Raw genomic sequence first — 27,896 nt, 5'->3', positions numbered from 1 at the left:
AGCTTTTAATTTTCTCTATACCTTTACGGCTCTTTAAAATGTGTCAGTGTGACCGAGTGAGTGCGCGTGAATGATACTGCACAAGCGTGATGTTTTCCGAATAGCTCAGACAGAGGTGTGAACAGCCCACACACAAGACTGTTTTATTGTTTCATACCACAATAAAAAAAAGTATGACTCCAGCAGATCATTTTCATATATTATAATACAGATGCAGAATTGAAAGTTTATTCTTTAAACAGCCTAGTATTTTACAAGAAATAGATAACTACTTGGAGCTTTTGATATGTCCTTAAAACAGGACATTAGTGGCCACGAATCCTTGGGCTCTGCTTTTGCCGTCATTACCCATGAACACCCAGCAGAAACCAGGGAGGGGAAAGAGAAGGGGGGGATTAAAGTGAAGGGACAAAACTTTCAATAAATAAAACAAAAACAATGGATATAATCTCTAACCTTTCCCATTATACCCCAACCACCCTTCCCAGATATCCACACATTTAAAAAAATCCCATTAAATGGAGGCCAAATTAGAAATTTGAAGTCACTTTGAATTTTAGGACATAATCCGGGAACTACTAGCTGAAGCCCAACAGACATCAATGCTCCAGCAGACTTTTTCCAGAAACTCAAGTTCATTGGGTGATTGCTCTGGGCTGGTCGGATGTTTCACTGGCCACTTTGCTCCAGTCCATTTCATCAGATTATAGGTCCGAAAGCAAAAAGGAAAAACACACCCTGCCTCAGAGATCACTGTTGGTTCACAATCTGAAATTTAAAGAGGGATTACCAGAGTACATCTGATAAATGTGAAACTGAAATTAAAAAGGTGAATCTTGTGGAAGCAGTCGGGGGGGCGGTGTCAGGGGGGGGTTCGGGTAAAACGGCTGCTGTTCAAAACGGATACAGTCAGTGGGGTTTGCTTGGCTGCAGTCCCTTAAAAGTCCTCCAAAGTCTCAATCTCTCCCATATTCAGTCTCTCAGATGAGGCATTCACAGAAAAACCTGAACAAGAAAAAAGTGAGTTAGCAATGACACGTCGGCAGGTTTTTCAGATTTAGCACACTGGTGTTAGCCCTTACCTAGAAGGCTGGGGTCTGCGCGGACCATCTTCTGCTTCTTTTTCTTCTTCCCTGAGGTGACGGTCTCAAAGCGTTGCTGCTGGACGCTCGTATGGTTGGACTGATACACCGACGATGATCCACCCCATACAGAATCCTGGACAGACAGACACGCACATTTAAAAGACTGAAGATCTGGTCGAGATGTTACCACTTGACTTCATGTGGTGGCAGCAAAAAGTGATTATGACGATTATGCACAAAGACCGAGCTGGGTTGATGATTATTCCAGTTATATGGAGAGTGATTTAATCGTACAATGAATAAAAACACAACATTCCTGCCATTGGATGACACGGGAGAAAACTGAAACATTTTGGTGCAAATTAGATTAGTGATACACACCAAAATATTGCCCTGTTAACACGTTATCAAAGTATATGATACGCATCCAGATCGCTTATAAAAGAGGAACACATGGACATGTTTGGTTTTCATTCCCATTAGGTAACAAGGAATAAGCGGCGCAATTACATATTTTGGGGCTGATCCAAGGGGGTGACGTGAGGGAGGGAGTCACTGGGTGAAATGTAAATAACAGTTGTGGCTGATGGAGAATGACAGCAAAACTACGTCAGAGATATGTTGCTCTGATCATGTAAGTCAGAAATAACCCATAGTACAATCTATTTTTGGGGCAGCAAGAGGGACAGACGTCTCTATCTGTGAACACAAGACCAACACCATATGTTGACTCTTTAACTCTTGGTTCGGTTTCAGTCTGGCTCACCTGCTGCTGCTGCTGCTTGAGGGCTTGCTGTTGGTTCTGCGGTGCCGGTTTCTGTTGGTTAGCGTTCTGTTTGGCACGTCGTTCGATGAACTGCTTGGCAAAGTCCTTGGCCTCGGGAGTGTCCCCCAGATAGGCCCGGACGTAGTCGTGCACCTCATACGGAGAGTCCACTTCTTTCAGGAAGGATGCAAACGTGGGAACTGGCAGGGAGACAGACGGAGAATATTTGTGAGTTTGGCTTCCAGGAATGGTTTTTCCAATAGTTGTAGGTGGACTGCCCTTCAAAGTATATTTTTAAAGTCTCACCATCCAAATTGTTGGCCGTGTTGAGGGTGTGCAAGGTTTGCTCACACCATTGCATGAAGGTGTCCTGCTGGCTCTTATTGACCCCTTGAAACAACTTTACCAACTTCTCCTCCTCCTCCTCTGCTTTCTTATTGACCCGCCCACTCACAGAGTTACTTAACGTGTACACAAAAAGGCAGGAGGAAGACAAAAAGAAGTCATTAGGATCTGTGTATTACTCATATCCATACATGGTAAGTCATGCAGGAGGTTGTGACTAACAAAGGTTATTTTTGGCCTTCTTATTAAATACCTGAGGTTGGCGTTGCCTTTGTTGTTCTTCTGCGCGCTGGCTTTCTTGGTTGGAGGCGGTTGCTGCACGGCCTCTTTCACAGCCTCATCCCAGAAGCCCATGTTAGAGTTGTTTGTGTCGCCCCAAATGCTGCTGGAGTCCGAGCCCCAGTTAGTGGATGGGCTCGTGTTCATGGAGCCCCAAACTGAGCTACTCAGAGACGATGTCTGTGAAGAGAGCAAGACAATGTTACTGACAACGCAATACATTTCATTAGTGATTCATCTGCTTATTATTTAATCACCTAATCAGTGATTGGCTCATACAAACGTAACAAAATGCACATCACAATTTCTTTAAACCCAAGGTGTTCAACAGCTTTCCTAAGTGTTGCATTTGTATTCAAATAAATCCTGAAATAATGATCTATTACAAAAAGGTGAGGATAAATGTTATGCTGGCGTCTGGCCCTTTTATTTCTTTTGCAAAAATATTAAATCTTTTTGATGATCATTTGAATTTCTATGAGATTTGTGTAGTGAAATAGTGCCTATTCTGTCTCTTAAGCAGCTATTTCTTATATTAATAAGCTGCTCAGAGTAACCAAGCTTTCATAACCAAACGTTAGTTACAAAATAAATATTTTGGACACGTACATTTCTTATATCCTCCTTTAGCTGATAAGACACAGTGCAAAATTGGTCTCTTACAGTTTTGTTTTGACTGCGGCTCTGCTGTGGGACGACAGGCTGTGGTTGCGGCTGCTGCTGTGGCTGCTGTTGTTGTTGCTGCTGCTGCTGCTGTTGCTGTGGTGGCGGCTGCTCCTGCCGCTGTTTCATCTGCTGGGCTTCCTCCCTCTGAATCTCCAGCAGCGACTTGGTGGCAGCCGGCTGTGTGGCCACACTGCCCCAGCTAGACATCTTGGCCTGGGGCTGCTGAGCCAGATGCAGGGCCTGCTGCTGCTGGAGCTTCAGCATCTCCTGCTGCTGACGCCGCTGCTGTGGGGGGGGAGGAGGGATAAATAGGACACGAGTTAGTGTGCGTAAAAACAACATTTGGAGAGATGAAAAGGAAATGGCTGCAGTCTTTACCTCTTCTCGCGTCTGTCGTTCTCTCTCCTCTTCCAGTTTCTGGATCTCTGCCAGTGACAGGGCGCTCTGGTTCTGGTTCACAGCGCTGACCGACGACTGCTGGCCCCACTTTGAAGAGGACGGAAGCTGCAGAGCAGGACGATGTATTTAATGACCTTGTTTATATTTTGTACTGTCCATTTTGCATCCTCTGTGCCGTTACCTTCATCTGTGCGAGCTGCTGTTGCTGCTGTTGCTGCTGCAGCCTCCTGAGCGCCTCCTGCTGCTGCTGCCTCTGTCTCTGCTGCTCCTGCTGTCTTTGGGCCTCCTGCTCTCTCCTCTTCTGCTCCTCCAGTTGTTGTTGTGCTAAAACAGCCGCAGCAGCTGCTGCCTCTTCCTCTGCTCGCTTCTCCTCCTCGCGCCTCCTCAGTGCTTCTAGTTCCTCCTGCTTTCTGCGCTCATCCTCCTGATAAAAGTAGAACACATTTCTATTTAGGGAGAGATTTCATAAATCCAGATAGGAGGTAGGAAGTGTGTGACATGTTTTCGTTACCTGTTTGCGAAGGAACTCTTCTCGTTTCCTTCTCTCCTCCTCTTCCCTCCGCCTCTCTTCTAATCTATGGAGAGCTTCCTCTTGTGCCATTCTCTCCTCTTCCTCTTTTTGCCTGCGTTGTGCCTCATCTTGCTCTCGCTGCCGTCTTAATGCCTCCTCCTAACGATTCACAACACAGTCAGTCATCACAGAAAATTGCCTCACGATAAAGAAGTAGCTCTAAGGCATGAAGTCCTTCAGATTGACATCGTGTGAATGCTCCACCTGTTTGTGCCGTGCCAGCTCCTCTTCTGCTAAGTGCTTGCGTTCTTCCTCCTGTCGCGCCCTCATGGCCTCTTCTAGCCGTTTCCTCTCCTCTTCCTCCCTTTTTGTTCTCATTTCTGCATCGCGCCTTTCCAACTCCAACTGTGGGATGATACAAGAAAATTATTATGGTAGGGAACATTTTCGACCAATCCTATATCTTAACTCATACTTCAACTCATCTTTCGAAACAAGAAACTACAATTTTGAGCCTTAAAAATTCCAAAACAAGATAATTGAATGCAATCATGACCAGCGTCTCCGCCAGACGGGCGTCTTGCCGTCATTTGAGGCCCTTATTCAGCTCGGAACGCCCTGAACTCGAGTCAAGGGCGTCCAAAAAAAATAATAATTTGAGGGAAGATCGAGAGTTTTTATCGCTTGAAATTACGAAAAGGAAAAAGGACATCCCTCAGTTGGAGGGGCAAAGGAGTCTGGTGGGATTCTTTTCGCCACCAGCAAAGTGTGTTCCTGTGACGAAAAAAACACAACACCGACGTGACGTCACACCCCCCTCCCCCCGCTCTCGGGGTGGACGCCCTCTCAGCACTGGTCTGGCGGAAACACTGATCATGACGTTAGATGAGCCTTTTCAAAACCATTTCACACTGACAACAGAAAGCAGGAATACCTTAGCAGACTTTGACTTCTCCAACTGTTGCATCTGCTCGATGGTTGGCGCCTGAGCCACGGAGTCGATGGGTAAATCCCACACGCTGCTGCCATCCCACGCTGTTGAGTGCGATACAACATGATGCATTACACCTGCTGTAATACGACATACATTTTTTTTAATTGTTATCATGCGGTTACAAAAGAAGCAAACGTATTATAATATTCAAGGCAGAGACTCACTGTTTGGAGCAGCTTGTTGAACGTTGGGTGTACAGGAAGCCTGAGAGGACGAGTTCTGCATTTCCCACACAGAACCCGTATCAGGTACAGACGGGGAGCGGGTCACAGGAGGGAGGGGGCTCTCTGACGCTCTGCAAAAACATACATGTTGATAAATAAGGCTGCACTTAAAAAGGCATTATTGACTCTTCTCAAGACTCCTTATGATAACCCATTTTAAAAGAAGATTATTTTAGATAAATATTAAATACGTCGCACAAAAAAAAAGATTTAGTCCCCGTTTGTCATAGCAACCCTTTTCCTGAAATGGAGAATCAGTGTCTTTCTTTAAACATGGGGAGATGAAGCCTTTGGAACATTTTAAGTGAATCCTCCTCACTCAAAAATTAGTTGATACTCTTAATATATCATATTGACAATACTCTCCTAATGCTTTCTCTTTCACAAGTGTTCGTGCATTACAGTTGTACTACTGTGATAAGCCATTTCCAATTTACAGAGCCACATTGTTGGGCTCCGTCTAAATGACTCCCAACGATTTCTCGAGGAATCCATGATTTGAACGAGTGCAGCAACACTTCTTACAGCCCATTATGCAAAATGATGTACATGTCCGAGCCCTAATAATAAATGTAAGGCAACATTTATAATCACTTAAAGGTAGGGTAGGTAATTCACTTCAGATACACTTTTTGTTATATTCCATGGAATGCTCTTAACATCCCGATAGCAATGAATATCTTAAGTGCTTTGACAATAAATACATTAAAAAAAGTCATCTGTGGAAGCCGTAATACTGTAAAAAGTACGACCAATCATTTTAGCCGGCCCGGCTAAAATAACTGGATGGCCTACCTGCCTGTCAGCCTTCCATCTGTGCACAAATTTATCTCGTGCCCTCATTGGTCATGTGTGCGTTTGTGTGTGTTGGAGGAGGGGCTCTATAAGGAAGTCTGAAGGAAGGGGCAGATTTTTTTCGGTTGTGTATTTTCAAATTCTAGCGCACTCGAGCTGGTTTCTCCATTCTTACCTACCCTACCTTTAACTACAGGTACAGATGTATTAAGAGGTAGGGTACCAACCTTAGCTTGAGGGTCTGGTATTGCTGTAGAAGCAGGTTGATCTGCTGTTGGTGTTGCTGCTGCTGTTGAAGAGGAGCTGAGTTCAGAGTTTTCTGCTGAGCCAGCGCCTGAGCATACTGCTGCCTGAACATTGGAGGACAAATGGACGAGATTATTGAGACAAACAGGAAAAATATGTTACTGTTCACATGAATATAGACAAATAATGTACTGTATGTTCAGTTCCTATATGCATTAATGTGATTTAGTTTTAGTAATATATCATTTATAATTGTATTATGTGGTGGAGAGCCATTTTGATTCATGTAGCATCGATTAACTCTATTCCTGTATTAAGTCCAGGAAGTGAAGTAGTTTAAGATGTGTGTATTTGTTATTGTCAGAATTAAACAAAAGCAATCGGGCTGCCACGGCAAACAAAGTAGTGTCAGATGTGAGAGGGGTGTACCTGAGGAGGTATTGATATTGGAGCTGCTGTAACTGGTAGAGGTTGAGAGCAGTGAGCTCCTGCTGCCTCTTCAACCTCTCCTGATCACCTTCAGCCTGCATTACATAAGACAGGATCAATCATAGCCGTTAACAGCAAAAGGTAGATAGAAACAAACAAGTTTAGAACTGCATATCCAATTGTGCTAAAAGCCAATAGTGGCCTTTTCCCATTCAACCAAGGCTACAATTGCCACTACAGTTGCATCTACTAAATATAATTTTCAAAGGGTGATTTCATCTTCAATAAACATAAACCAATCAGTTTGACCTTGTTGCTATGGAGAGATCATGCTAACAACTGATTACAGTGTACAGTAGTTTAACTTTGGGTGCCAATATCATTAAAAGGATCGAGGAAACAAGACACTAAATTACTTTAAAAAACAGAAAGCAGTTATATCTGCAAGCTGTAAATGTTGCCATCTCAAAGAGAAAATCTCAATTGCATCATAACAAAACCTTTACAAAATTCATCAAGTGAAGAGAGGAAGGGTCTTAAAAGTACATGAAATATTACCCTGACACATCTTACTGGCAAAAAGTGTGGACTATCACACCCCCTGCTGGCTAGTACTGGCAACTAGTGCTGAGAACAAAGCAAACCTTTGGACATAATGAATGAAACAGAACACATATCAAACATTTACCTGTAGAGGAGGCGGTGCTGGGCCAGGTGTGAACGGTACTCTCCCCCATATCTTTATTATGTCCCCCAGTGCTTGAAACACCTCGTCACACCCTCTTTTGACCAAGAGAGACATGGTGAAGTAACCGGCCTGAAACCACTCCGTCATCTCTGGGTTGCTGAATGGTCCTGAGAGAGAACAAAAAGGGAGCAGAAGAGATTAAGGCGTGGTATTGCAGCTGTTGTGAAAAGAAATATACAGAATTTAGGTTCCATTTTGAGCACATAAAACCTCTTCAAATCTCTCACCCTGTATCTCCCCTTGGGGGTCTTTGTAGAACCATTTGAGAGCGGCCTCGTTGGTGAGCGGAAGGCCTACAGGTTTGGGCTTCTCTGAAGTCTTTACTGTAAGTCTGTTATCATCCACCACACTATCCTGAAGGTATGCTACCATCTTCTCTGCCTCCTGGTCAAACATGGGGGAAAGACAACATTTTAGAAAATAAATTAGATACCCGTTACCAAAAAAGGGTTAGGACCAAACATAACATGGCTGCTGGTGTTTGGAGTGTTAGTGGACACGGGTTGTCTTTATTGTTTTATGGTCTTCTATGGAATGTATCACAGATCACAGTATTCAAATAAAGAATAGCCACGCCTCTGTTATAATTCTCAAAATAACCTTTTCAATAACAGGGTTCATACACTTTTTCACCAATGATTTTCAATGACTTTTCCATGACCCTTACCTAATTTTCCATGACCAAGCAAATTACTCTTTCTCAGCGGTACCACTGAAAATGGTTTATTTTAACATGGAACAGGAAAATAAGGTCTGAAACATGTTATGTCTAAAACAAATCAAATAGTAGGCGTACTAGCTTCTACACGCTAAAGCAACTCAAATCTCTCACCAGCAAAATACCTCGACAGTTAAATGCCATTTTACGTTTCATTACTATACGATACAGTATTTATCATTACAGTATTACTATTTCCGCGATTAGATAAAATATAAATTATATTTGATGCAACTTTAGTTACATTTCCATGACTTTTCCAAAACTTTGGGGGAATTTTTTTTGTTCCCAGGGCCTGGAATTAGCATTTTTGAATTCCCATGAATTTTCCAGGTTTTTAATGACCGTAAGAACCCTGCAATAAGTACATGATTTTAAGAGATCCTTCAATTCAGTTGGAGATATCTCACTACTGTTTGTGGAATACAGGCTAGCCTGATTTTGACAGATTTTCATGTTAGATGTGCCAACTTACCTGCTCAAAGTGTTTGAGTCTCTCGTCTTCATCTGTGTCGTGTGACACAGCCGTGGGCCTGCCAATAGGTGCCATTAAACTCGAGGAGAAGGACAAAGGATGTTTCATCGCCGTGGGGACCACCATGTGCTTTTGCGGTAGCTGGACGCTGGGTGATGGAGCAGATACTTCTGCAAAAACAGCATGAGTGAAAATTGGATATTAGGTAGTTTTCTTGGTAGGTGTGGATAAATGGTTAAAAAAAACACAAGTCATTTTAAAGGGGAAATTAAAAACTCAAATCCCACCTGCAAGGGTTGTAGAAATGTGGTTCATGGGTAGGGATTCACGCATGCTGTTGGACATGGGGACGTTCAGGGGGGCTTTGCCGTTCTCTGGGGGCAGCTCCAACGGTGGCTGCCGTTCAATCGGCCTCTCGGACTCTTCTGTTCCGTTTGGCTGGATCAGGGACCGAGAGTGAGGCTCGGAGACCGGAGGGGCTGCAGGTAAAGCCTCTGATGCTCTCGAATACTCTATATAAAAAAAAAAAGAAAAAGATTTATAGTAATGAGATGGGGGCCTTGTCTAAAAAAAGATGCGAGTTCTCTTGAGGGATGATGTTGCAGTACTAAACAATAAACATAGCTATTTGAGTCACAGAGACAAACGTGTTTTTTTTTTTTAAGCTTTCAGTATTTTTGTAGCTTCATACCAAATCTCTGTGGTTAGTATTTTTAAATGATCTTCTAAATCCTTGCTTGTACTTTCAAATATCTGTATCACATTTGATTTCACCTTCACTATGACAACAGTCTTGTAAAGTTACTGCTGATGGAGTTTCTGAATATCATATGATATTCATATTAAAAGCCTTTCAAAAACAAAGTTACTTATATTTAGAAGGCTTCAATGGAAATGAAAAGTCTTATCCACTGTTTCACAGCCACTCCTAAGAAAGGATGGAGTTAAAGACACACCTTGAAGCAGGTAGCCTTAGTGCAATGGAAATGCAAATCCCTGCTGTATTGGGCTGATGCGCCGAGGGAAACCATGAGTAAGGAAAAACAACATATCTGACCTTTTCGTTCTGCATCCGTTTCAATATCTTTGGTCCCTTTGAGCTGACAGTCGTCCTCTTCCAGGCCTTCTTCACACTCTTCCAAGGGTTTGAAGTCCAGCTCTCCCTCCTCCAGAATTGGCTCCTTGGAAGCTTTCTGAATACACAAAAAGAACAAAATTACAGCAACTACAAAGCTAGTATCCCAAAGAACATTCAGACTTGGCCCCAAAGAGATGATCTGCTCCGTAATAGTGTGGACGAGCCATTTATATGAATAAATGGCAAATCAATACTTCATTCAAAAGAAACTCATTGATTTATTCTCAGGTGTCCTCTAACCTTGAGTGAGAGGAAGGCCCCCGATGAGTCGAAGGTGCCCGCCTCCTCGTCTGCGTCCTCCAGACACCACTCTGGCAGGCTGTCGTCGTCCAGGCTGCCGCTGCCTGATCGCGGCCTCCTGTAGCCACGCTCGTCTTCTCTGGCATCGAATGGGAAACGACGACGCTGATCTGGGAGTTCCCGCCACCCTGCCGACCGAGGCCCTTCCGCTGAAAAGATAAATAGGTAGCATTTTGAAACAATCATAATCCCAAAATGTACAGTAGCTTCATGAAGATGGCCGCAATTAGGCTTGCATTGAATTATGCCATTTACATAAAACATGTGCCATTCGTTGAAGTATATTATGCTGATATCCACAATGACAAACTTTCCATCATACACATGAAGAAGTTGTGCTTGAAAATACCCCTTAAGTTAGCAGAAGGTAAGAATATATTCTGTCGCGCGCTGAAATACGTGTGACAGCCCCTACAACAGTTTACAGACTGCAACACAACTGCACCCTAATCAGTCACTAACTAAACAACAAACACTGCAGGTCAACATAAAGCTTCTTTTTCATTTGAATATAGAGATATTGGTTAAAGGGTCAGTACTGCCCCCACCTGGGCTCGGGAGGCACCACCGCTCACTGTCCCATCGAGACCCCGCCGGGCACCAGCCCCCCTCATCATCCTCACCATTCTGAGCAGAACGCCAGTTCTCACTCTCTGAACGCGTGAAGTCTTGCTTCCTCGGTAGGCCGGTTACACCGTCTTCATAGTTGACTCGGACTGCAGAGAGTAGTGGGTGGAGGGTTAGTTAAAAGTAAAGCTATCACTGTTATTTTCAACCACAGCCGTTTACACTTACTTAAGAAATCTGAAATCACTGGTCAATTTTAAACAACAAAAGCACACTTACCGGGAATCATCGGAAAATGTCCTGGAACAACTTCAACTGAGGAGAGAGAGCAACAAGTAGATAAGTCAGTGCTTTTGCCAATGAATACATCATGTATTGATTATTAGTGCAACAGAATTTAACACTGACCGGGGTCTTTTCGACCTGGTTTTTCAAACCTTCTTTCTCCCCTAGTGAGATAAATAAAAACACATTATGTATGCTCATTACAAACATATTGAATGAGCATTTGCATACGGTTAAAACTATTTCTTTTAAACGTAACACCACAAATGGGCATCTTCATACCTTTCTTCCCAGCTTTGGGAGCGATGCATCTCCCTCGCTCCACGACCAAAACCTTCCACATCATCAAAACTTCTTTGGTAAAACCCTCCATCTCCTCTTCCCCGGCCTGAGGACAACCACAGGTTGACGTGAGTTAACGTGACCTTAAGAGGGTTAATTAGCTACTTACTATGTGCGACTGCTTAGCATGAACTAGTCTTTAGGTGGGATATTCAACATGTGGTCAAAGGACCAAATTCAATTCAAACCTCAGCAGGGGTCGCACAAGACATATGTAGATTTTCCACATCAGAAAGTCTATAGCACCTTGTGCAGCCATTAGTATTGGGTGGATTCACTTTATAATACGCTAGGGCTGCTCAATTAATCTTATTTTAATCGCAATTACGATTTTGGCTTGCAACGATTATGAAAACAACATAATCGAAATAAAACGATTGTTCTTTTTATTTTTTATTATTATTATTAATTTAAAAAAACAAAAATATTTTTTTTAATTGGGTTTTCAATTGAATTATACTTAAGGTTCAGGGTAATCAACTGTTAAAAACATACTACACCTTTTTTTTTTTCAAGTAATTGATGTTTTCAAAGTAAATGGATAATCGTTTTTAATAATCGTGATATCAATTAGACCCAAATAATCGAGATTATGATTTTTGCCATAATCGAGCAGCCCTATAATACGCATACATATATAGCTGAAATACCATGATCCATGCCCAAAATCTAATAATGCTGTACTTTTCCATATTTATACAAGGATGCACAATAAACAGTGAAGAGAACAAGAGCTAAAGTGGTGAAGAAAAAGAGTGGTGCAGGAATGAGTCCTAAAACCCAGAAATGAGTCAGCATTTTAGCATTGCTGGTTTGCTTGTATTCAAGTCAATGCTTTTATTTTTTGATTAGATGGCTGAAGTAAGGTCTGTGGTTTACAAAAGCCAAATACATGTTTTCATGTTTTGTTCTACAACATAAAATCCTTTAGTAAATACCCCACTGGTCAAATTATTATTTTATGCGTTTTAAAAACGGTCGATACTATCAAGTGACTGAATTGACAGTACTTGAGAGTTGGGGAGTAGGTTGAGCCTTCAGATTTAGCAGTATAAAAAGCACTGTAAAATACAGAATGCAGATTAAACTGATTTGAGGAGGAATACGGTGTCTGAATGTGTGTGTGTTCTTGATACCATCAGACTGAACTCAAACAGGTTTCTCCATGTTTTAGACACATCAACAATTCAAGCAGCTGCAGTAATGTGTGCTGATCAGGCACAATACCTACAGAGTGCTAATATTACACTCCTTGTCCCAGCTGGCAGGATTCTTCAAAGGCTTCCTAAATATCTATGCTTGTTGTGACTTCTGAAACTGCATAGGCAAAATAGCTTAAATAAAGAGTAACTTAAAAAAGAAATCCACCATTGAAAAGAGCAAGGAAACATGAAACATCCTGGTATGATCTTAATTAAATTCTTACCTCTACCCCTTGAGGTACTTCGGCCTCTTGGTGCCCCTACTATCGGACCGCTTCCACGCCCTGTCAGCCGGAGTACAGCTGAACTGTTTACAGACATGGAAAAATTTCTCTGCAAACACAAAAGAGGGAGGGGGGATTGGGGACAAAAGATACACTCTTAACTTTCTGCCTGCTCTTTATTTGGTAACCAGATTGCCAAACGCAATCTGAGAAATTACAATAAGCCTGAGGGCAGTATGATATATATCTTGGTCTGGAACTGTTTCTGATCTCTGACCTAGATAAAGACCTGGTAAAAGAACACCTACCTGTTCCTCCTCTGTAAAAGACACGAGTGCCAGGGGCGGCAAGGGCTCCTCTTGCAATATGGGCAGGAACTCTTTATCGTGAAGGTCTAAGGGGATCTGGCAGAGAGAAAAACAATTAGACGAAAACAAGGAGAATGAATATCTAATCCTGGCAGGAATACAACTTGTACAAGTTATTTAATTATACAATAATTAATATAATCTGGAGGCCTACCAACCTTGTCATCCTCTATATAAAGTGCTAACATTTCTTCTCTTCCGTAGCGATATTCTGCGAGTTTATACTTTGGCAATGCAGGTGAGAGGGGTGGAGAGACAACCCCACAGCCGCCTCCTCCACCACCACCAATACCGCTGCTCCCACCTCCAGACAAGGCACGGAGCCTGCAAAAGAGAGGAGGAGAAAGGGTGGTAAAAGCAGAAGGGACATAAGAAGAGCAGAAAACACTTAAAAAGCTGAGGTGGCACTAGACATGTCTGAACATGTATGACTTTACATAAAACCAGTTTCACAACTTCCAAATCATTTCATTCCGACCAATCATGAATTTATGCCAGTTCATTTACCATTCTGGTCCAAAGTTAAGTGTCTGGGTTTCGGCCATTCTTCCTCGAAGTTCTACAGATATAAAAAGAAGAAAAGGGATTAGTGCCACTTAGTATCATTATAGTATAGCAGTACTACGGTTGGAAATTAAATGTACACATTGTCTCTGTAAATAATTTACCTAAAAATTGGACAGAAAAGAAAAATTCTACAGATGATGTAACTTGTTTTGTTAAATAAACATTTACTAACAATTCAGTAGTCTGTGGTTTTAGGGATGCACATGTATTACCATTCAAAAAATCATTTGCATTTTTTTTTTAAGGAAAACTAGATTAGGTTATTGTCAATGTTAACTGCAGTACCATCTTGCAATCAATAACTATCTACAAAAATACAATATAAACCATGTTGTTTTACAATAACGGTTTTTCTTAATCAATTATTTATCACAACTAATTTACCATAGAAAAAAAATTCTGCTCAATATAATTTGGAAATAGATGTAAGGTTTTGTTACCAGCTCTAAAGAATTACAACTCCTCAGGATATATAGCCCATCCCACTAGCAGTGTACAATTTCAATCTGCTCAAGCTATTTTAGGAAGTCTCCCAGTCTGCAAAGAGGGTCTGGACACCTGTAACTGACAACGAATGCAGCCTTTAGGAAATAAACCACTAAAAAAATGTTTTTTGCCAATAGGATTTGAAGTTCTTTTATATATGTTTATCCATTACCAAGACTTTTCCTTCATACTTTGACTGGAAAACAATGATTTATGACTTGGCAAAGCTTGTTCAAATATCGGGCACAAACGGCGACAGTACACACACTGACCATATGGAAGCCAGGATAAGCCACGTGTAACTTGGTGGTTAAAGCAATAAATACAATAACTACATTGAAGTTACAAGCATTTGTGACAATTCCCCTACACGACTTGCACATGCACCAGTGTTAAAATACAGTATACAAACAAAAGTTTAAATAAATAAAAAAGGTACGACTTGTAAGAAATTACTTTTGATCCTATCTCGCAAACTACCCAATCCGTTCAAAACAAAATACCCTTTAAAAGTTTGGTTGTGACTTTTAAAAAAGGTATATGGATTGAATCAGCGAAAAAGGTGACAGATCCCTGTGTTCTTTCAAAGCTATCCCGATTGTTAACTTAACACTTTCTGTACATCGTGTAACGTTAACGCAAATCAAACACACAGCTAAATACCGTGAGTCACACTAACCCACCGTGCTGTAGTACATTGTGGCTAACTCTGGTTAACACTACTGATGCATGTTAAAGTTGGCAAGACCCGAAATAGTCAATCGGGAAGGTTAAGTGGAAATCATCACTAACGTTAGCTAAAATAGCAAGCTAACCAGTCCAATGCACAGCTAACATGGGTAATGTAGCTTTACACAAGACGAACGTAACTGACATTAGTCAACACATTTCCTATCGGATAATGGTTGACCGTGGATTAATAGTTATGTTGAATGTTGGCAGTAGAGTTGTGTTACTTTCTACTTGCATTTGCCACACCAGGGTATTCTTGTTAGCCAACGGTAGTTATGCTAGCGCATTAGCTAGCCATCTGCATTTCGCCAGCTAGCAATAAGCGTTATATCCCAACGTAGCTAATGTCTGCGTGTCATACGTGAAGATGAGACATAATGCACTGAAATACATGTGTTACCCATAAGGAAAGACGCATTGTCATATGGTCTAACGTAAATGACCAAGGCAACACTGATCTGACACAGGAGTTAATCCCTATCCTCAATGCTAGCATGCTAACAGTTGGGCTAACTAGCTACACGCGGCCTTCGCGCAGCCTGGATCCACAACAACATTTCCTCCTCTAACCATCCCGCACTTCACTCGGTCCGGACGCGGCATACTGAGTCACTGGAGCCCGGTGCTGCGAGGCCAAGCAAACATGTTGGTTTAACAACAATCCCAAGCACAACAGCTCGTCACAATATGACTCTCTGACATGGAGCTTTACCGAAATATACGATTTTCCTTCGTTAGTGTATTAAACTTTGGCTGTCTTACCTCTGCTTGTTCTGACAGCACAAGGTTTGTATGCGAGTTGTGTGGCGCTCTCTCTCTCTCTCTCTCTCTCTCTCTCGATTTCCACAAGATGGCTGAGTGTAGGTCACATGACATCTGATAAAACCAAAACCCGTATGCCGTGTACAGATTTGCTGACTGGTGCGGTTTTCTCAAACAACCAGGTGAATATTATCCATGTTTTTGTATCACTCTCATGTTGAACAAAAATATATCACAAAACACATCCGTATTTAAATCTATAAATGCATTGATAAATACAAGATAATAAATAATCAGCAGTGGTGTAAAGTAGGCCTAACTAAGTACATTCACTCAAGTAATTTGTACTTCTACTCTTCTACTAGGCCTACTTCTATTATTCAGAGATGGAAAGGGTACTTGTTCTCCACTACATTTATTTACTATCTTTAGTTACTTTACACATTTTGATTAATAATGTGAAATATAACAAAACTTACACCTGGAGTAACATATACAAGCTACCCTGCTGCTCTTGCTGAAACAGATAGATGGGCGAAAGACATACAAATAAAGGATGTTGTATGCCACAGGTGCATACTATATATTTATAGAATTTCCAATATTTTAAAAATAGAAACATTTTTGATTCACTCTTGGCAAAAGATGTACAGTTACATTTCTATTATCCCAACATTGTCCTAATGCAAGGGAATGCAAATCCTATATACAGGGGCTACTTTTCAAAGCCTTTTGAATATGAAATACTTTGAGTTCAAGGTATGAGTTCATGGTTTACTGTGAATGCAATACCTGAATCTTCACCCAACTGCCATGTGTTACCCTTTTTTGTGTGTCTGGCAGTATGTTTTAAGATAAGATAAGATAAGATAGTACTTTATTGATCCCAATTTGGTATTTTTTTGCATTGCAGCAACATAAAAATATATGGTATTGTACAATAAAAATTCAAAGACTAGAAATAAACAAGAAAGTAGAAAATATACATGTTGAATTAACAAGGTATTATACATAAATATATACATAAATATATGACAGATGGAATATTAAATATTGAACAGATTATATAAATGTAAAATGTACAATGTAGTTTTATTCCAAGAGAAACTATGGAGCAGAGAGTTCTCTGCCAGCCAGAGGTGATTTATTGTACATAGTTATTGCAGTGGGCAGGAATGTTTTCCTGTATCGGTCCTTGTGACAGCGGAGCTGCAGCAGTCTGTTGGAGAAGGAGCTCCGTTGACTGTCCAGCTGCAGGTGGAGAGGATGGGTGGGGTTATCCATGATGGACAACAGCCTGTTCAGTGTCCTCCTCTCCACCACAGCTTCAAAGGGGTCCAGCTTGATGCCGATGACAGACCCAGCTTTCCTGATCAGTTTATTGATTCTGCTGGTGTCACCGGCTCTGATGCAGCCCCCCCAGCAGACCGGAGCAAAGAAGAGTGCACTGGCCACAACAGACTGGTAGAAGATCTCCAGTATCTTGCTGCACACGTTGAAGAATCTCAGCTTACTCAGAAAATAGAGTCTGCTCATCCCCTTCTTGTACACAGCGTCAGTGTTGATCCTCCAGTTCAGTCCATTGCCTAAGTGCACTCCAAGGTACTTGTAGTCCTCCACAACAGCCACATCCTCTACAACAGAAGCGCTCCAATAACCCACTACGTCAACTGTTTTTAGGTAATTTGATTACCAGCTATTTTGCTAGGGATCTTGCAACATTAAAGCATTATCAAAGGCATGTCCTTCATTGGGTAATTCTGTGACAGAATCTAAAACTTTGATAACTTTATGTTATGATTTCATTATCCCTATTCTTAAACAATATTGTGTTGACAGAACAAAATTGACACACAGTAAATCTGGAGTAAGGTAGCAGGCCTATTATTCCCTTATATATATAAATACTGTATGTATACATTGTTATACAATAGGACTCTATGAGCTGGCAACTAGTCTATTACCAAAAGTTGAGGAAGCTACCATGTAAAGTCTGCTGTGTTCTCTACCTAATGGGAATTTGGAGGTATTGTGTACATAAAATATGCAAAGAGAGTGGTAGACAGAGGTGGGGGAAGAAACCCAGCAGCAGTCTCTGCCCTGTGGCCCTCCAACAGGTAAGGTAGGTACAGGTACTACAGCCATAGGTACAGCCATAGCACAATCATACATTATGACGCATGGTCTTTATGGCCTATGCTAGTTAGCTGATGCTCAACTCAAATTAGTGCCTAATTAGTGTGTAATAACTACAGACGGTATATATAACGCTAGTAATTGCAGTTAAGTATAATATCTCACCAGCTAGTGCAAACCAGTCTAACCTGCAGTCAACTGTTGCAAACACACAGCAAGGTGCAAGTTACGTTAGCCACTAACAGCCGCGCCTACTTGTTGTTTGTGTTGTTGTTGACCCCATGGATCAAACTAATGATGTTGATTCAGGTATGTAGTATTTCTTATAGCAAATAGCATTTTTACTTACCATTAGCCAACAATAAATAGTTTAAATATGTACATGTTTTTCTTACTAACCTTACAAGTCTTAGCCTACTGTTGCTAGCTAGCAAACATGTCAGGCTAATATTTAGCTACGCTATCTGCGGTTAGGTCTCCACCAGTTTGGGGAAGTGCCAATTTAACATAAAATGTCTACATTTTTTTTTTAGCAAATGTAAGACAAACAAATATAAAACAGAAAGAATGGCCCTTGTGGAAACAATGTATCTGCTCGTGGTTTCTGTCGTTTTTAGTAAACACATTATGTTACCACGGGATTTAAAAAATGTTTGTCTGTGTTCGTGCGTACTAAAAAAATATGAGGACTTTAGGATCCCCTGCAAAAATAAAATCTAAAATTAACGTCTAAGGATCATGCCGTTGCGAGCTTTATAATTTCTTATTACTTACGATTCGGACGTCGGTTCGTTGGTCTAGGGGTATGATTCTCGCTTAGGGTGCGAGAGGTCCCGGGTTCAAATCCCGGACGAGCCCTGTTTTTTTATGCTGGCGGCATTTCACATACTCGACATACAGCTCTGAAAATTATTAAAAGACCACTCTCATTCTCATTCGCTACATGTATGTTAGCCATTATATTCCAGTGTCTGTTGAAACCATAGACTGTATAGGTTGAAACCCAACACAGAGAAATGTTGTCAGTAGTTTATAAAATAAAAAAATTAAACACATAGGCTACAGGTAGTAAAACCATAGACTGTATATATAAAGAGTAAACCCAGAGAAACTGATCATTTTGCAGTGGTCTCTGAATGTATTCCAGAGCTGTATCTATAAATTGGGAAGTGAAATGCTTTGTTGCCACCGTCTTGGTTATTCTAACAGATATTAATTCCTGTATTTATTTATTATACCTACCCCATCATTTTGTTTCAATATATAAAAGCTTTACCAATCGGAGGGATGACGGTGGTTAATTGAGACGCTGCTTAGTATATCAGGTAAATAAAAGTAATATCAATACAACTGACCCCGACGTGATTTGAACACGCAACCTTCTGATCTGGAGTCAGACGCGCTACCGTTGCGCCACGAGGTCCGATCCAACATATCGTTACTGCATACCGTGAACATAAACGTTGATAGGTGTCATAATATGTTGTCTGATGTTGTATGAATAGGTTACTTTACTCGTAATGTGCATGGCCGGTTAGCTCAGTTGGTTAGAGCGTCGTGCTAATAACGCGAAGGTCGCGGGTTCGATACCCGTACTGGCCACTGATTTTTGCATAAATAAATGCATACACACGGAAGTAAATATAGGAAGAATTAAACAAATGCATAAATACATATTAAGATAAATAGGAAATAAATAAATAGGTACATATATGAAGACAAATGAATACATTAATGTATAAATAAATACAAGTTGAAAATAAAACCGAATACGTTCACTTACATTTATTTAAACTTACGTCAGTTTCCGTCCTCCAAACTTGAGTACAGTACAGTCATTTTCGTTTTATTAAGGTATATATTTACATGTCTTTGTGTTTGCATGTTTTCTATCAATCTCACAGTAGATAGCTGTCTGCCACAGACTACACCGCCATCTGGTGGACTAAACTATAGCTGTATATAACAAACATCCATTATTTAAAAAAAAATGTTTTAGTATTTTAATATAATAATAGTAATAAGCCCCCTATATGCTTTACTAAATGGAGATCATTACACTTGTTGAGAATCAAACTAGCTTTATTCTATTTCTTGACATTACATTGAACATTTCGATTCACTATTTAAACCAAAGTTCACACCTGATTTGCTTTTATATTATGTAGAAATTAGTATTTTATTTTGTAGTCTATACTTTTGCATCATTGTATGTGAGAAAGTAGATAGGAACATGACATAAGTATAAATAAATAAATGTATGAATAAATACGGAAATAAATGAATAAAATAATAAATACATGTTGAAATAAATACATGTGGAAAAAAATACAGGAATAAATAAATACAAGAAAAAAATGCATAAATAAATATGGCAATAAATTGATGTATAAATAAAAGTTGAGAATAAAACAGAACATACATTATTTTATATATTTAATGTATTTTTACCATATACAGTCTATGATTTTTACATTTATGAGGTGGGCGGTCCTAACTTCAGTCTGAAGCCTGATTGGTTACAGGATTGTGATTTCTGGCAGATTGTGGTTTAATAGCTCTGCCTGGCTAACCTCGCTGATTCGTGTGCATGAAGCGTCTCTCGTTTTTGCAACCCAGCTCAGATTTAATAGAATAACCAAAACGGGAAAAAATTCCGCGTTTCCCTTACTGTGTCGTCAAGCGTTGGTGGTATAGTGGTGAGCATAGCTGCCTTCCAAGCAGTTGACCCGGGTTCGATTCCCGGCCAACGCATGTTTTATTGTCACTGCTCTCACAGCATTTCTCCGTTGCTGATCAGTTTTTTTGCTGCTAAACATAACATGTGCTTATAGCTTATAACTACATATGTTTGTTATACACAAGAAAACAGCCAAATTGTATTGAAATATAAATAGCCTACATTTCATCTTCATCAAAAATGGTTTTCTTCATAATTTCAACATGTATGACATGTTGCAACAATATCATCTGCTTTTCTTATGTATGTGAGTACATGTAAGTTGAATTTAATATATTTTAATAATTTGTTTATCAGAATTTTGTTTGTATTTGTATTTCTAAATGTAATGTCTAGAGGCAACCTGAGACACCCGTAACCCTCTACAGGGCACAGTGTCATTAACCTCAGAGATTAGATACATTTGTGTCATTTGCTAACATTTATTGCCTCACATGTAATGGCCCTGCACAGCCTCCCACACTAATAGCTCAAGCTTTGGTGATTTAGTGTGTTCATTATGTGAACGTTAGAGATGGTGTGCCACTTTAGCACCTGAAAGCAAGCTCTAAAAGTATTTCCTTCCCGGCCAATGTTATTGCGTTTCCTTCACAATAATTCCTAGATTTATTCTCAGTTGCCCAGAGAATCTTCTAGACCAGGGGTTTTCAAAGTGTGGGAAGGTGAGCCTCCCCTCAGAGAACATGAGAACAGCCGTGACCCCCCTCCCAATTATTATTGCTATTATTATTATTATTATTATTATTATTATTATTATTATTATTATTATTATTATTATTATTATTGTTGTTGTTGTTGCTATAATGCAGGGGTATTCAATTGCATTTCAAAGAGGTCCAGTAAGAGAAAATGTCATTAAATGCTCTGTTTTCGCTGTCTACCTTTCTCTTTTTTGAGCACGTCTCTGTGTTTGAATCTATCGTGCTGACTCACTGACTGCACCGATTTGATTGGCTGAGAAGCGTCACCTCCTAAGAACATTTAAAAAATAACTTTTTAAAACCTTATTATCTTTATGTTTTAAACTGTTTTTAAAAACATTTTTTACATTTTCAACATCGTGGATAAATCCTTATATGCTCCCGGCAACACACTGAACATCAACTTTGCCTCCTTATTACACTCACCCCTACTTTAGTGGGAATGAGTCTGCGTCTTTGATGCGCACAAGCGGATGATGCGGGGATCAGAGTCCTTTTTTTCCGGGTTCGGTTCTGGGTAAAACAAAGAATATGCGGGTCGGGTCGCGGGTGTTGCATAATAAATATATTTAAATAATAATAATTTAATTTAATGTTTAAAGATTGCTCAGACCTCTCCCCCGCGGGACCGCGCATAATCATAACCTCTGCGAGTGTTTTTTTATTGGCTAAGTGGTCCTTGGCAGGGGTTCAATTGGGCCGGGGCTGTCCGGGGCTAAGCCCCGGCACATAGGACGATGCTCTGACATCATCACCCTCGCACATTTGTATTAAAAAAACTATATGTTAAAACTTTTCTCGTTCTTAATATAGACTATATTTATGGTCGATATGTGTTGACTTTACTTTAAAATAGCAGATCTCTGTGACCGGATATAGTTTTTCGGCTTAGTGAACGTGTCTCTGCTCCGATCAGGATACAGATACAGATAATGGAGCAGTTCCTTTAGGGCCTCATATACAGTATAGCCCTCAAGGTCTAATAATGAGACCTCTCACAAATGTAAATAAATATGAATCTTGGAAAAAAAACAGGTATTGGCCTCTTTACTTCTTTGCTGACATACAAAAAATATATATCCTTTGACAGTTTGTCGCTAGGAGGGTCACAAAGGTATGGCCTGCCTATGTCTCTCTCTCTCTCTCTCTCTCTCTCTCTCTCTCTCTCTCTCTCTCTCTCTCTCTCTCTCTCTCTCTCCCACACACACACACATTACACACACAGTCACACCGTATCAGCAGCATCGATTGATAATAATAGAAGTCGACGTAGACTTGCTGAACAGGAAATGTGTCACTGTTTCTCCTCTCTCCCCACTTAGTTCATTTGTTTTCCTATTCACCGGTGTTAATCCTGCTTACCCTCTTATTCCCTCTGTTGCCATGGATATGCTATTCCTATGGCAACTGCAGGCCTTTCTGCGTGGCCTCGGGCCCCCACCGTAGAGGACTCTCCGAACCTTTCATTACACATTCCCTTCAAGCTTGCAGACAAATCTCACAAGTAGCACATACTCTAACTCTCTCTCTCTAACTGTTGCCCTTTCTTTTTCCTCCATCCCCCCTTCTCTGTTTGTGTCTCTGCCCTTGAACTCACACCACTGTGTCATACGCTTCAGTCCTGGATGCTCTGTCATGCTCAATACATACCACACAGCTGTTTTAGTGTATTTATATTTCCTAAATTACTCTCCAGGCATCCAGTGATACTAGATGCCGGTGCTGGTAGGAAGAGCGCTGTGATCAGATTTGTATCGCATGTATCGCTTTCATGTAAAAGTCAGAGACCCAAGCTTTCTAATTTTCAGTGGCAATGGAAACCAGAGCCCCATCTTTAAAGATGCATGAGACGTCTTGATCCACGGAGAATAGGGATGGAGGCTCTGTCAGAGAAAGTGTTCCTGTGTCAGAGAGTGAAAGTGAGGAAGAGGAGAGGTTTCCACAGATGATAGTGAAGTTGCCAGTGGCAGTGAGGGCCCTGAGGCCTCCGCCTGCCGAATGAACCCCGTCAGCGTCGGGGAGTACCACGGGCTGCGGGTGGGCTCGTCCCTGCTCGGCATCGTGGCGGGCTGCATCATCATCGGGGTGTCCAGGGAGTGTGACGCCGATGCTGTAGGAGGGATCTTCCTGGGAGCGGGAGGCCTCGGTGAGTGTGTGTGAAACTTTCTAACTACTGACCCAGTTTTAGAAAAGCTATTTACAGTAGTTACTTATTGTTTGTCTTCATGCTTTTTGTCTTGAGCCACAACACCCATTGATTATTTCTATAGTGTCACAGGATATCGATGGAAGATTTTTGAATGTTAACAACTTAAAACATACATTCTTTGATCACCTTAATACTTCATGACTTTTCCAAATGTTTACAAGACTGGCTTCTCCAAAGGATTTTGACTCGATGACATGTTTTTAGACACCGCTATAGAAACATTTTGGATGACTTTTTCTTTGTTTTTTTGGCAGGACATTTTATGCTGCGTTACCTCTTTCAAATTAGTCAAGTTAAAACAACTTTTTTTGTATACCATTTTGCCCAAAATGTGATAACCGAGCCCTAACATCAAGTTACTATACCAGGTAGGACAAAGCTTCAACACTAATTAGACGAATCAATCAGTCGACGCAAATGTTATAGATAAATCAATACAAATATACGGCAGGTTAATCGATAATAAAGGAGAACCTACACTACTTTTCTTTATAAATTAAGTACCAGAAAATATTCAAGTTGTGTAAAAAGGAAATACCAGTTAGCTACTGTTTTAGATGTTGTGTTTTAATAAGGTCATAAGAAGATAAATATAATATGGAATGATCATTATTCTTTTTACATGAGGCAGTAAAACATGAATTTAATTTTTTGAGGTGGACAGTTAATATCCAACATGTAAAATGAGGAATGAATACTTTTTTTTAAAATCCCAAATTAAAGTGAGAGCATGTGGCCTGTGACATTTTCCCTTCACCATCCTTGAAAAACACACCATGTGATCACTTGATACAACAGTGTAACTGGAAGCGACTGACAGCCTGAGGAGTTTCACTGCCAAGATGGAGAAGTGAGAAAGAGAAAGAAGCAAAGGCCAGGGCTTTTGATCCGAGGACGACAACATTAGCATGCATTGTTAATGGTAAACGTGTTCTCGCTGAGGATTTGATCAGCTCTCAATAATTAATTTGTGTTACTCATGTGCACAAAGAATTGGCAAATCAAAACTGTAGACAGCAGCTTGACTGAGACATTCACTATGGCAGCTCTCGTGCAGCTAAGTAGCATCTAATGATGTGTTTGGGGGCTTATGTGCCTTGATGCCTCCTCCGACACATAGGCTGACTAATGAGTATGAACAGAGTGTTCTTGGCAGATTTTTTTCTCTCCTTCTGCAGTTTCATGACATTTTAAGCACATGCATGCATCACAGCCACCCTCAGGACCTGCCAGTGTTTAATGTCAGCTCTTGTGCTTATAAGGGAAATCAATAACTGTGTAGAATTGGAGCACAGTGCCACAGAGAGGCACACAAGCCCTGTGGTTCAGACATTAATTTATACTTTGAGTGTAACAGCAAGAAACATCACACACTGTATCTGGTATAAAATAATCTGAAGGCTGTTTCATCATCGTCTTATTGTCGGTCGTGATTTAAATGAGCATGGGAGTGTGTCTATCTTTTGGTGTGGCTCACATGCAATATATGGCCATTGTGCAAATGCAATTAGCAGAATGATTAGTAGAAATCTCTTCTATAATGAGATTTTTCTTATGAGCACAGTACACAAAATGTATTCTACACTCCTAGTTAGTTTCAGGCCACTACAGTGCAAATTTAGGTCAAAGAAAAACGAAAGATTATATTCACACTACTACTATCGTTCCTACTTCTTAAACCAATAGTGATAAGGACACTATATTCGTTTTATGCTATCTGCTTTCCAGGCCTGCTCATAGCAATCTACCCCTTCATTAAAGCCTGGCTGAACATCAACAATATTCTTCCATCCTTTGGTAAGTTGTTAAATATTTGTATTCATTGTTTGAACCCTCAATATGTATATTCTTTTATCAGTATTTAAAGTAAAATGTTATTTTGTCCCTGAATATGTCTTCACTTCACAGGAAACTTCAGAGTGCACCCCACTGCCAATGTCGCTCCTGATCAACTTGTAGAGACAATAAGAAGAGAAGGTGAGTGAGCCTTCATGGTTTTCTTTCCTTAGTGTTTCAACAGAAGGATAGAGAATTCGCCTATTAATTGTTTACGTCTTCATAGAGAGCCATTTAGTTCATGGTCGTTATTCGTTGATAGCAAATCAGACACCTGTCCGCTCACTGGAGAGTTAACACCAGTGAGAGGTGTTGTGTCTGCTGCAGAGCATCAGTCATCTCTCTGGGTTCCGTTAAAGTAAAAAAACAAGCATGTTTTCTTCTTTCATAACCGCTTTTGCTTGACCTAGATGGAAAGCATTATGAGATCAAGGAAATATGTGATAGAAAATAGCCCTTTTGCTAAGGGAATTGCATTAAAGCAACACCTGTTGAACATGTTCATATGAATGTCAGTTCATCAAAAATATATTACTACTGGTTTCTCCCAATGTTTTTCTGCATAAAAGTTCAATTAAAAAACATTCATTATAGGGCTGCTCGATTATGGCAAAAATCATAATCTCGATTATTTGGGTCAATAATTGATATCACGATTATTAAAAACGATTATCCATTTACTTTGAAAACATCAATTTATTGAAAAAAAAAAGGTGTAGTATGTTTTTAACAGTTGATTACCCTGAACTTTAAGTATAATTCAATTGAAAACCCAATTAAAAAATTAAAATTAAATTAATAATAATTAAAAAAAAAAAAAATAATCGTTTTATTTCGATTATGTTGTTTTCATAATCGTTGCAAGCCAAAATCGTAATTGCGATTAAAATACGATTAATTAAGCAGCCCTAATTCATTATATTAAGTGGTGAAGTCGTGTAGATATTGATACAGCCTGGTGAAACCGGAAATATGATTCTGAATTTAGCGGCGTGTTGATCTGCTCTCCTTTGCTCTCGGCAGGGACTCAGAGTCAACTCAACCTGGAGCGCTCCAAGAGTCGAATGGGAACCTTTGTGGAGGGCGGACCGATGGCTGAGGCCAACCCAGATGAAGGGTAAGAGTCCAACATAATATCTCTTCGTGTAGATTCATTTTCAAATACAAATGCAGATGCTAATTAGCAAATATTTTATGAGACAATGCCTCATTTCTGTATTTAAATATAATATTTCAAGAAAACTTGTAATTAAAAAACGCCTGAGTATCTCAGGAGCACCTTACGTTTTTTTTATATTTCTTCAAATTTGGTGGTCAAAGTGAAGATCAGTATGAACCCTACAAATACATTATTGGCCATAAGAATTCACACTCAAATCATGATAATTTCATACACATGTCTAATGGGATAAAGTTGACAACATTTTGGACGAACATGCTTGTATTCTGCTACTTCACTGGTTTATTGGGTCACACAACTACAATGCAGTTAATTTGAAAATAAAAGGTCATGAGGTCCTGAAACTAACAGATTAATTACTTAATAAAAAGCACATGGTGTTAATTAGGTCATGCTTCATGATGAACTATATGTCATCTCTATAATTGTGTATGTGCTTCAGTTACGTATTTTATTACCATAGCAAAATGTATGGTAAAATAGCCATCACAAACTCTTACATAAGACATGCGCTTTTCTGTTGCCTTAAAGACTGTTTAGAGGAGATAAGGGGACGTTCAAATTTAGTATATTGTATAATTTTGGTTAACTAGGGCCACCTTTATTGCAATGCCAATGATAGTTATCTTACTGGTAGCATCATATTCAGGTATGATCCAAAGAAGACATACCTTGTTTGGAAAATTATGAATGATAGACTGAAAGAACTGAATAATGTTGTTTAAATAAAATATCATGCTTACTGAGCAATACTTGGAAAAAATGTGATTTAAACTAATCCCTGAGGTTAATTTTAATACATTGTGCACATATCAATACACTCATTATGCAGTACAGTTAATTTAAGAGTAGTTGTATTTGTATTATTAGTATTTGTGTAGTTGATTCAGGGGATGACCGTAATTGAAGCAAATGCTCTGGTGTGTTTCAGGACTTCAGACCTGCCAGACGTCTTATCTAGACAGAAACTTAAGCAGCCTACTGGAGATCAAGACCTGCCATGACGTCAACATATGCGCAACCTTGCTAAACCTTCTTTCTTAGGTTTCTTTAAAAGAAGATGATCTCTTGTAGACCTCTTATCTCCTGAACCTGCTCGCTTGTCGAGATCCCCTCATGGTATTGTTTTTATGGCCTAATAAACATCTCCCAAGATTATATTGTTTTTGTTTGAAAAACTATTTCAGAACTTCCTTCCAATGAGTGAAGCAAATAAACCCAGTAATTTGAATTGCTTGCAGCTCATATCATCATCTCACAATGTTCTCAATATCCGTCAATTATGATTATAGTCGTTATGTGACAATCAAAATCAGCTCAATTCCCCTGCCTTTATTTGTTACAGGCCACATACAGTACAGGTAGACACAACAACTACACAGTGAGCTGCACCCCCGCAGTGAAACATAATACATTGATATTCAGGACAGCAGAGGCAGAA

At 40.1% G+C, this 27,896-nt stretch overlaps 2 protein-coding genes and 4 non-coding genes across 14 annotated transcripts; 4 read left to right on the top strand and 2 right to left on the bottom strand.

The window, feature by feature from the left end:
- Window positions 1-90: 90 nt before the first annotated feature.
- On the bottom strand, window positions 91-15,782 carry gigyf2 (GRB10 interacting GYF protein 2). Of its 8 annotated transcripts, none has more exons than XM_034137615.1 (29): window positions 15,654-15,782; window positions 13,614-13,665; window positions 13,265-13,430; window positions 13,047-13,142; window positions 12,739-12,847; window positions 11,253-11,358; window positions 11,094-11,134; window positions 10,965-11,000; window positions 10,667-10,834; window positions 10,059-10,267; window positions 9,738-9,873; window positions 8,968-9,192; window positions 8,681-8,850; window positions 7,715-7,871; window positions 7,428-7,594; window positions 6,740-6,834; window positions 6,292-6,414; window positions 5,210-5,340; window positions 4,986-5,122; window positions 4,316-4,456; window positions 4,052-4,210; window positions 3,722-3,964; window positions 3,520-3,645; window positions 3,139-3,426; window positions 2,450-2,655; window positions 2,158-2,312; window positions 1,852-2,051; window positions 1,083-1,221; window positions 91-1,005 (listed from the first exon to the last, which is right to left on the bottom strand). In XM_034137615.1, exons 2-29 carry the CDS (start codon window positions 13,649-13,651, stop codon window positions 938-940), a joined length of 4,035 nt encoding a protein of 1,344 aa, XP_033993506.1. In that variant the 5' UTR covers window positions 13,652-13,665; window positions 15,654-15,782; the 3' UTR covers window positions 91-937. The 8 variants fall into 8 exon arrangements, with proteins under 8 accessions (XP_033993506.1, XP_033993508.1, XP_033993509.1 ...); XM_034137617.1 differs by having other exon boundaries at window positions 1,083-1,218; XM_034137618.1 differs by having other exon boundaries at window positions 1,858-2,051.
- A 2,256-nt stretch (window positions 15,783-18,038) lies between these two features.
- kncn (kinocilin) lies at window positions 18,039-27,593 on the top strand. Of its 2 annotated transcripts, XM_034137614.1 has the most exons (6): window positions 18,039-18,098; window positions 23,039-23,376; window positions 25,168-25,236; window positions 25,348-25,416; window positions 26,299-26,392; window positions 27,387-27,593. In XM_034137614.1, the coding sequence occupies exons 2-6, from the start codon at window positions 23,229-23,231 to the stop codon at window positions 27,457-27,459; spliced, it is 453 nt and encodes a 150-aa protein (XP_033993505.1). In that variant the 5' UTR covers window positions 18,039-18,098; window positions 23,039-23,228; the 3' UTR covers window positions 27,460-27,593. The 2 variants fall into 2 exon arrangements, with proteins under 2 accessions (XP_033993505.1, XP_033993504.1); XM_034137613.1 differs by lacking the exon at window positions 18,039-18,098 and having other exon boundaries at window positions 22,680-23,376.
- trnap-agg lies at window positions 18,576-18,647 on the top strand. The gene has a single exon. It is a non-coding gene; the product is annotated as a tRNA-Pro (tRNA).
- On the bottom strand, window positions 19,141-19,212 carry trnaw-cca. The gene has a single exon. It is a non-coding gene; the product is annotated as a tRNA-Trp (tRNA).
- On the top strand, window positions 19,318-19,391 carry trnai-aau. The gene has a single exon. It is a non-coding gene; the product is annotated as a tRNA-Ile (tRNA).
- Window positions 20,472-20,543, top strand: trnag-ucc. Its single transcript has one exon. It is a non-coding gene; the product is annotated as a tRNA-Gly (tRNA).
- Window positions 27,594-27,896: the final 303 nt, after the last annotated feature.

Source organism: Trematomus bernacchii, unplaced genomic scaffold (genome assembly GCF_902827165.1).
Source record: "Trematomus bernacchii unplaced genomic scaffold, fTreBer1.1, whole genome shotgun sequence".
Lineage (NCBI taxonomy): Eukaryota > Metazoa > Chordata > Actinopteri > Perciformes > Nototheniidae > Trematomus > Trematomus bernacchii.
Note: the sequence above shows the minus strand (reverse complement) of the source record. Positions and strands in the feature narration are given on the sequence as shown.

Excerpts from the sequence above, each read along its gene's own strand:
- gigyf2 (XM_034137615.1), bottom strand. The coding sequence starts at position 13,651 with ATGGCCGAAACCCAGACACTTAACTTTGGACCAGAATG. Across the intron at positions 13,431-13,613 it reads CTTAACTTTGGACCAGAATG|GCTCCGTGCCTTGTCTGGAG; the intron begins GTAAATGAACTG and ends TCTCTTTTGCAG. Across the intron at positions 2,052-2,157 it reads CACGGCCAACAATTTGGATG|TTCCCACGTTTGCATCCTTC; the intron begins GTGAGACTTTAA and ends TCTCCCTGCCAG.
- kncn (XM_034137614.1), top strand. The coding sequence starts at position 23,229 with ATGAACCCCGTCAGCGTCGGGGAGTACCACGGGCTGCGGGTGGGCTCG. Across the intron at positions 25,417-26,298 it reads AGAGACAATAAGAAGAGAAG|GGACTCAGAGTCAACTCAAC; the intron begins GTGAGTGAGCCT and ends TGCTCTCGGCAG. Across the intron at positions 26,393-27,386 it reads GAGGCCAACCCAGATGAAGG|GACTTCAGACCTGCCAGACG; the intron begins GTAAGAGTCCAA and ends GGTGTGTTTCAG.